This window comes from Eumetopias jubatus, unplaced genomic scaffold, assembly GCF_037043125.1.
Source record: "Eumetopias jubatus isolate StellerSeaLion01/CBP00866 unplaced genomic scaffold, mEumJub1_p1.0 scaffold_15, whole genome shotgun sequence".
In the NCBI taxonomy this organism is placed as follows: domain Eukaryota; kingdom Metazoa; phylum Chordata; class Mammalia; order Carnivora; family Otariidae; genus Eumetopias; species Eumetopias jubatus.
Window position 1 is genome coordinate 16,906,406 of NW_028274821.1, and position 9,771 is coordinate 16,916,176.

The 9,771-nt window shown below is 42.3% G+C and overlaps 1 protein-coding gene across 1 annotated transcript; it reads right to left on the reverse strand.

Annotated features, from left to right (window-relative positions):
- Nucleotides 1–1,696: 1,696 nt before the first annotated feature.
- Nucleotides 1,697–9,030, reverse strand: CUNH9orf40 (chromosome unknown C9orf40 homolog). Its single transcript, XM_028095494.2, has 2 exons — nucleotides 8,465–9,030; nucleotides 1,697–3,251 (listed from the first exon to the last, which is right to left on the reverse strand). The coding sequence occupies exons 1-2, from the start codon at nucleotides 8,885–8,887 to the stop codon at nucleotides 3,093–3,095; spliced, it is 582 nt and encodes a 193-aa protein (XP_027951295.1). The 5' UTR covers nucleotides 8,888–9,030; the 3' UTR covers nucleotides 1,697–3,092.
- Between the last annotated feature and the right edge of the window lie 741 nt (nucleotides 9,031–9,771).

The window sequence follows — 9,771 nt, forward strand, 5'->3', positions numbered from 1 at the left end:
TATAGTCTCAAAGTATCTTCCAGAAGATAATTACTATGTAAGAGAAGATATTAACTTTATAACAGAGAAACCTGGCCAACATCACATTAACCAAGTAATCAAAGTTACAATCACCAATGACAAGTTGACATCCAGTGCCTTCTGGTGTGATGCACTAAGGATCCATCACTTCTACGGTGTTCTTACCAAAATGTGTAAGTATGAGAAACATCAGACAAACCAAAATTGAGAGCTACCCTATGAAATAACTGATCAGTACTCTACAAAAAGTACTAAGGTGATGAAAGGCAAATAAATTCCAAGGAATTGGTTTAAAGGAGACTGAGAAGATACTACGACTAAATATAAAATGTGACCCTGGATTGAATCCTGGGCCCAAAAAAAAGATGTTAGTAGGACGATAATAAAATATTTTGTACATTTTTTGACATATCCTTTAAGAGTTGCCTGAAGTCACTCTTTCCATGGGAGTGGAAGGAGTCACTTAACTCCTAATAATAGTATCATAGAATTATATTAACATTAATTTCCTCATTTTCATAATTGTACTGTGCTAATGTAAGATGCTATATTAGGGAATCTGGGTGAAGTGTATATAACTTAAAAAAAATTCTTTTAAATTTCCATCTTAATTTATCCACCACACAATTTTGCCAAATCATCTTGAGGTTCACTAACAATTTTTTCTAAAAGAATGGGATTATTTCAAATCTCTCTCTACACACACATGTATGTATACATCTTTACATTTTCATATTCTATATATTAAATGTAAGTATTTATACTAAACTATATATACACCTATATAAAAATGTTCAGCCTTCAACATATTGATACCAAGTATTTTTCCTGAATCTTTATAATTTTGTATGCTATTTGACACATAATGCTCAAAAACTCAAATTGAGGTTTTTTTTTTTTTCCAAGTAAGCTTTAACATTCATGGTGGGGCTTGAACCCACAACCCTGAGATCAAGAGTTGCATAGCTCTACCAACTGATCCAGCCAGAAACCCATCTGAGCACTCTTTGAATCTATTCACTCACCTGCAATGTAGTATCCTATGAAATTTCTCGTTAAAGTAGATGACCACCTCCTACAGTTCATTAGGTGGACACGTCTTAGTTTTTACGTTGTTTCCAGTGTTTTACTATTTCCAATGTTTTACTATTTGCTCTCTGTGACACATCTTTTTTATGAACATCTTTGGTAAAATGCCTAGCTTTGTGATATGTTCCTAGAAAATGGTTGCCATTACCTGCCCATTAATAGAACACTTATTAATTTGCTCATGCAATTTTTATTGACTATCTACTATGTGACAGGCACTGTTCCTGGCAATAGGAAGAGCAGTGAACAAACACAGACCCCTTCCTACCCTCAAGTCAAACAGGAGGGGAAAGAAAGTTTGCCATTTTATTTCCACAGCAATTTAACTGCTTCCCCCACTTGCTTGCCATCCTTGTTATTTCAATTCCAATTCTTATCCTGGAATTTCTAGTGGCAACTTAAAGTGGAATTAAGTATAACTACAAAAAGCACATTTACTCAATTTTTTTAACCTACAATAAGGTTATTTATGAGAATTAAACAAGATGCAGTTAAAGTACTTAGTACATTGCTTGACAATAAACATAGCCTCTCTGAGGTAGATACTATTTATTGTTTCTCATTTTACAATTAAGGAACCTGGGGCTTGAAGATGAAAAATAACTTGCTTAATGTTACATAAGTAGAAAGTGGCAGTACAAGCCTTTGAATCATGTCTGACACCAAAGCCTTCTTAACCACAGTACATGTCTTTTGTTCTAGAATATTCTCATTAATGTCAACCCATACTTAAATCTACAGATATATAAAAAACATTGGGCTTTTTTTTCTCTCTCATGGGCATTTATCACCCTTTCTGAATTTTGGATCTACTGTCACCAACAAAAAATATACAAGGACAAGTTACTTGATTACAAAGCCAACATTCTAGATGTAGTACAAAAGTTAATTAACTTAATCATTGATACTCAACTCAAACACAAACTGCTTACTTTATTTTTTTAACAATGAAATAGTAATAACACAATAATTTAAGTTGTAACAAAGCCACCAAAAGAGCAAAATAAAAACAAAGCTAATTAAGAGGAGTTGCTTCATCTCAAATTAGTTATCTCCTTTAAATAGGAAAAACTACCATTAGTCTGGTGGTTCTCAAAGTTGTCTGCACATTAGGACTGGGGAAAAGGAGGACTGGTGCTTAAAAAAATAGCTATAACCAAGGCCCATCTCAGTTAAAGGGAGTCTCTCCAGTGGGGCTCAGGCAAGGGTTTCTGAAGTGTCGTCTGTGTTGAGAACAAGTCTTAAGTTAGAAGCAATAAAAACCATGCCGTCAAAACAATTCAAAACCAAGAAATTAAGAAATACAACTAAATTTCTTTCTTTTCATCCTAGGAAAAGGGGGGAAGCACCTATTTGCTCCTCATTGTTCTTTATCCATTTAGGATGCCCCAACAAATATCAAACACTGGAAACTATGCAAACGTGCTACCCAAATGAAATTCTCACTACTTTACATTTAGAAAGTTCTTTTAAAACTATACCACCTTTAACCCCCTACATTTTAAGTTTGCATAGATGTTTCAGTCAGCTATCCATTCAACTTAGAGGAGTCAATACAATGTACTAGAAAGCATTTTATTAATAAGAGTTATTATAAAACAATATTCATTTCATGTACCACAAATTAACTTTTTGGTACAGAGAAGAGGAATATTTGAGTGTTCCCCACCTACTTCTAAAACTGTCAGAATTCCTTTCTATAAGATCAGTATTTTCAAATTGAGTCTAAACATAAATTTTTCTTTAAGAGTACATATATAAAACACTTCCCCTGTAACTGCACTACATCCTTGACAAATCCCTTTTGAAAGTTTCAGCACTGACTGTAGGCATTTATCTTTAAAACAACTTTTCCTCATTTTTCAGGCTTGGGAATGGTATCACATCAAGTATGGAAAATAACTTTTTTCCTTAAGAATATGTGAATTCATTTAAGAGGTGCCTCCTCAAATTCAGAAGAAACCTATTCTTCAGCCCCTCTGTCAGGACTCCATGTCAATCTCAACCACTTCATCCTTGCCCTGAAGCGTTGCTTCTGGCAGGTTGTCTTCAACTACATCTTCAATGTCTGCCAGATCAATAGGTGGTAAAGGATTCCTCCAGTACTGGAAGGTGTTATACTGCCAAAATTCTTCATTGAGCTTTAGGGAGAAAAGAAAGATGAAAGTACATCAACGGTTTATAGAAAGTCATTTTTTTTTTCAGGAAACAAATATTCTTGTTTTAAAAGCAAACTCACATTAAGATTTTGTGGTCTTTTACTTTGCATCCTCAACAAACACACCTTTAAATTCTGCCTAATCAAAGTGCTTCATGGACTCAGTCAAATCTGTGCATTTTCATATTCATGGATTTGTGAAAATATTTTGTTAGTAGTTTAAATTTAAAAGAATTTCTTCCAAGAGCATCTTTTTTTTTTTTTTTAAAGATTTTATTTATTTATTTGACAGAGAGAGACACAGCAAGAGAGGGAACACAGCAGGGGGAGTGGGAGAGGGAACACAAGCAGGGGGAGTGGGAGAGGGAGAAGCAGGCTTTCCAATGGAGCAGGGAGCATGATGTGGGGCTCGATCCCAGGACCCTGGGATCATGACCTGAGCCGAAGGCAGATGCTTAATGACTGAGCCACCCAGGCGCCCCCAGGAGCATCTCTTCTTGATAATTTTTTCCTATTTTTCAACCAAAGAAAACATTGGAAAACGGTCTTAAATTTTTTTTTTTTTAACCTTTCAGTGAGGGAAACAATTGAATACACACATACCTAAAACTTATTTTTGGTCTTTCCCCTGAGGTTTGGTATTTTAAGGGATTAACTTTACATTCGCTAAAATATTGTGATGCCTTGTCAAAAAACTTTAGGCTATAAACATGCTAAAAATCAAGAAAATCTTAAATTGATTATTTTATTAAAGATACAATATTTGGTACATGGCAGGACTTTTAAATCAGTATACTAACACTGACAAATCCAAGGTGAGTACTGTCCTGTTTAAAATTCAACAGATTCCTTTGAATGGCTGTAATATTGTTTCAAGTTACTATGAAGTGAAGCTGATGTTCCAATGAAGTTCAAAATTGGCACAGAATTTCAAAAGCAACCCAAAAATACTTTGTGCAAGGAAGCAGCACTGGAATTATATACAGGGTTCCAAGGTGACCAGTCTGAAGGTTAACACCCTACCCAGATGAGTATTTATTATCTATTCTACTCGGTTGTGTTTTCACTTTAGGCTCATATTTGCTGTAACACCACTATCCAACAGAAATATAATGAAAGCCACATATGTAATTTTAAAAAGTAAAAAAGAAACAGATGGAATTACTCTTAACAATATTTTATTTGACCTGATATATCAAAAATATTATCATTTCAACATGCAGTCAATATTTTAAAAAATTAATGAAATATTTTACATTCTTTTTGTCATACTAAGTTTTCACAACCTGGCAAGTATTTTACACTCCCAGCACTATTCAGACTGGCCACATTTCAATGCTCAATAGCCACATGTTGCTAGTTACTTTACTGGACCACACAAGCCTATTAGGAAATTTCAGTAGGAAGTACACTGAGTGCCTTAGACACTAAGGCTTAGAGAATTAAGAGTGTCTTTGGAATTTCTTTACACTGGGGAAAAAAAATGCAGTAATTCAAACGATGCCCCTCCCAAAATTCATTTTGATAAGCAAGAAGGGTTAAAATATCTCTGCCTTTTGGAAAAAATCTGTTCAAAATATCTACTTATAAACATGGGCCCAAAAAAGATCCTTTAATGACATCAGTGTAACCTAGTAAGCTAAGAGCACAAACTTTGCCACCAGATAGACCTGGGTTTGCATGATAACTCCACCACCCACTAACTCTGACCTTGATCTAAGTCTGTTTCCTCATCGGTAAAATGCAGGGCTCTTTTTCTTTTTTTTAAAAATATATTTCTACCTGGGACGCCTGGGTGGCTCAGTTGATTAAGCGACTGCCTTCGTGCTCAGGTCATGATCCTGGAGTCCCGGGATCGAGTCCTACATCGGGCTCCCTGCTCAGCAAGGAGTCTGCTTCTCCCTCTGACCCTCTTCCCTCTCGTGCTTTCTCTCTCATTCTCTCTCTCTCAAATAAAATCCTAAAAAAAATTAAAAAAATAAAATATATTTCTACCTATCTACTTATTTATTTTGGGGGGGAGGGGCAGAGGGAGAGGACGAATCTTAAGCAGGCTTCATGCCCAGCACAGAGCCCAACTAGGTCCATGATCTCACAACCCTGAGATCATGACCTGAGCCAAAATCAAGTCCAACGCTAAACCGACTGAGCCACCCAGGCGCCCCCAGGACTCTCTTTAAAATTAAGGATTAGTACTGTAGGGCGCCTGGCTGGCTCAGTTGGTTAAGCGACTGCCTTCGGCTCAGGTCATGATCCTGGAGTCCCAGGATCGAGTCCCGCATCGGGCTCCCTGCTCAGCAGGGAGTCTGCTTCTCCCTCTGACCCTCTTCCCTCTCGTGCTCTCTATCTCTCATTCTCTCTCTCAAATAAATAAATAAAAAATCTTAAAAAAAAAAAAGGATTAGTACTGTAATTGCTCAATACTGCTAGATATTATAGCCCAAGAAACCCATGAATCATTCATTACTTTCTTCTTAGGAATAGGAAAAAAAAACATTTCTTCTTACTTTCCATTAAAAATAGCTAATAGTGAAGGTCAGCACAGAGCAATGAATCTGCATAAAGTGACACTATCAGGAGAAAACACATAAATATTTAATTAAGTAATACCTGGTTTTATTTTAGTTCTCTGGCTAAAAACACCAAAACAAAACAACAGAAAAAAAACAACAAAAACATCTGAGACAACTCAAAAAATATTCTGAGGTTGTAGGACAGAAAAAAGGTATCATTATTCTGCCTAAACTGAATCCTCAATGTAGAAAGGACATTTTTGAGAAACTTTTTCCTAAATGAGATCCCAAGGGTGAGAGTAGGGACTATTCCGAATGCCAGGAACCAGGGAGACATATACTGCATGAATTGAAAAGCCTTTTTAACTTCTCCATGTTTTCATTATACCCTGTATCTTGGTAATTCACTGGAAATCCCTTAAAACAAAAAACCTCCATCTTTGGAGGCAGGAAAGAGGGCTGGAGAAAACATGTTCCTCTCTTAAATTTGCATTAGACAAGAAGCTCACAAACAAAACTAACAAAAGGAAGAAACACGAGAATTCCTAGGTTTTTGCCAAAAGAAAAGAATAGGGATTGTCTTGGTGAAGAAGGTACCCCTATGGCCAAACTTAGTCCTTGCCATGGAGCTATAGTGACTAGGAAGCAGAGCGGCCAGATGTAGTCACTGCTGTGAAAGATACTGGTGTATGGGGCCCCTGGGTGGCTCAGTCGTTAAGCGTGTGCCTTCGGCTCAGGCCAGGATTCCAGGGTCCTGGGATCGAGCCCTGCATCGGGCTCCCTGCTCGGTGGGAAGCCTGCTTCTCCGTCTCCCACTCCCCCTGCTTGTGTTCGCTCTCTCGCTGTGTCTCTGCCAAATACATGAAATCTTAAAAAAAAAAAAAAAAAAAAGATACTGGTGTGTCTAAGAGATTCTAAGAAGGGGTCTGTGTCAGTCCACTAAAAAATCCTCCATATTTCCTTCTTATCAACCTGTGGCATACTGCAGTCAATATGTTCTGGTAGAAAAGACAAGTCCATATATGGGTGGGGCGCCAAAATGGTCTCAAGAGGAAGAGTTTTCAAAGTGCACAGTAGTTATCTCCATATCAAATAGGTCTGGATGACTATCATTCTGGGGTTACTTTAGGGTTTGTCATTGGCAACACATGCTGTAACTGTAAATTCTAACTATTCTGTTTTCAAAACGTAAGTGCTATCATTCGGTTTTAAGTAAGCGGATTTTGAACATCTAAAAGCAACCTGGAAAAAAAAAAAGTCTAAAAAAACCCGTTTTCTAAATTCCAAGACAACTGGGGGTGGAAATATTTACAATTTAGAATTTCATCCAGAAATCCTCGTTACTGTCCAAAGGTAATTTCTCACAACCACAGAAAAAGCTCCTTCCCAACTACCAAATTCTCATTTTATTGGGTTTTTCACCAAGAAGTCCTGCCAAAGGAACCTCAATTCACTTTTTGTCTAGCAAGGCATTAGGTAAATTCCGCATAAGATACTTAAAACATTGGCAAAATGTGAGATGGATGCTATGATGTGGTGCTTGAAGAGTTTGGTGAATTGAGCCCTATATTTGGTCTTCCTATTCCCAAAGCTTCTGGTAAGTCAACCCAGAACTGCCAAAAGGCAGCTTTTAATTCCTAAGTCTAGACCAAAGCTGTCCAATATATAATGCCAGCCACAAACATAAATTTTTCTAGTGGCCATACTAAAAAAAGTACAACAGGTAAATTTTCATACATTTTATTCAACCAAGGATCTCCGAGTTCTTTCAATGGGTCATCAATATAAAAATTTTTGAGATCTTCGAAATCTAGAGCGTATTTTACACTTATGGCACCAACTCCATTTGGACTAGTCACATTTCAAGTTTTCAGTTGTTCCACACAGTTAGTGGCTGCCATATTGAACAGCACAGATCTAGACAAATCAGCTCTTAGGTGCCGAGATGGGGCAGGCTCGTTCCCCAAAGAATAAGAACTCTTATATATGATCCTAGTATACGGTTTACTTTAGGGTCCAAATTATTTTCAACAATGGTCCTTCCTCATTGGATCCGATCTAACCCTGTGAGTTTTTAAATGCCTTTTCCCAAGATAGGGACGAGGGGCCTTCCTCTCTACCAAAAGTGCTGTCCCATGCTTGCAGGCCATCCAAGTGATGGCCACCACATTGGTCACCCTCTTTAGAAAGAAATCTATCACGAATTCTTGAAGAAATCACTGTTAAGCCAAGGAAGGCGCGCTGCACCGAGAAATTTCTCCATTTGAGCAGACCTATCGCGGTTCACGGTCAAAGTCTCCGGAAAGCTCAAGTCTGTCGTGACCCACACTCCTGCTTCCCTCTTACACAGGACAGGCACTGAAGGTGCAAGCCCACGTCTACCTCACCGGACGGTCTGTTTTCCCCTCGTTTAGCCAGGTGCTTTCAGCCCACAGGACTCTCTCTCCCCAAACGCTGCCAAGAGGCCAAGGGCTCTGGGGCTCTTCCTGTGTAGCCTAGGAGTCCGAGTCCTTCCTGCAGCAGGGACCCCGGCTTTTCGCCTTTTGGGGCTTCTTGATGAACCCGAGTCAAGACGGGAACAATCTGTTCCCTCCCGGGGCGCGCAGTGGCTGCGTAAAGGGTGATGCCCTATCCCCTCACCCCGCCCGCCCTCTGGAGCGCTCAGCCAGCCCCCAGCCCCTACCTGGCGCGGTGCTGCCCCCCAGTCTCCCCGCCGCGGCTCTGTGCGCCCCGCCCCGTCGTCGCCACCGCCCCTCGGGGGCCGGGCGCCCCGGGGCTCCTCCCCTGGCCCCGGGGGCCGCACGGGAGGCAGCGGCTGCGGCGGCTCGCCCGTCTCCAGGCCTCGGCCCTCACGCTGCACGCCGCCCGGAACGCTGCTGTCCTGGCCGTCGCGGCGCTTGCTGGGCGAAGCTGAAGGCTCAGTCATAGCCCCCGCGTCGATTTTGCGCTTTCGGGGCAGCTCCGGGACGCCGACCGGCTGCCCGGGATGGGAGGCCCCCGGCGGCGGGATCCAGAGCGGCGGCGGCTCCTCGGGGAAGTCGCAGAGCAGGAGCCGCTTCCAAGGCACGTGGAACGTCAGCGGCTCGGCCGCACGCCGCTTGGCCATGGGCTCCGGAGCCTCGGGCGGAGCCCGCCCGGCGCGGGAGGCCGAGCGCGGATAACTCCGGGGGCGGAGGGCGAGGGCGGAGCGCGCGAGGGCGGGCGAGGACCTGCTCAGGGCGAGCGGGCGGCGGGCAGTTGGGGCGGGCGGGGTGGGTGGGGCGGCCGGGCCCGGCGCAGCCCGCGCGCGCTGCCCTCACTGCGGCCGAGCTACTGCCGGACGTTGGGGAGCTACCGCGAAGCGGCGGAGATTCGAACCTGCGCATAAATGTGCGCGCGCGTACTCGCGCCGGGCAGGCGGAGCCGCTGGTTGGTGGAGACTCGCGAGGCGCGCTCCCGAACGCCCCCGCGGCCGGAAGTGCGCGCTCGGGGGTTGTGGCGGAGGCGGAGGGGGGGGGCGGCGGGAAAGCGGCCGCGGCTTTATTAAAGGCCCAGTGGCTTGGTCCCCCGGAGGGCGTGACCTTGTTTGCCGAGGGGTGGGGAGCGGCTGTGCAAATCCCGAGCTTGGTAAAGCGGTGTGGGTTTAAGACGTTTAGAATGTATTTGTTAATATTACCTTAACTCGAGTCAGTGGCCTCAGGGACGCTTCCAGGAGGTTAAAATCACCTCCAGGAGGTACAGACTTGCAGCAAACTAATGTTGAGAGGCTCCAGCGCCACACTGAATGATCATTTCAGGCGGACTGCTGTACGGGGGGTGGCGGCTGAGGGAAGTCGCTAAAGCCAACACGCAAAAACCAAGCGGAACAAAACAAAACCCAACGAAGTGTATGTTTTGCAGTGGCTGTCGTGGAAAGTGAATTGGCACCACGTTCTTCGAAGATCTTTTGATTAAAAATTCACTGATGAAGTTGCAGAGGACATGTGCAGCTCATCGAAAATAGCTCATCCC

Coding starts and splice junctions, on each gene's coding strand:
- CUNH9orf40 (XM_028095494.2), bottom strand. CDS start 8,887: ATGGCCAAGCGGCGTGCGGCCGAGCCGCTGACGTTCCACGTGCCTTGG. Junction 3,252..8,464: donor GGGGGGCAGCACCGCGCCAG/GTAGGGGCTGGG, acceptor TTCTCCCTAAAG/CTCAATGAAGAATTTTGGCA.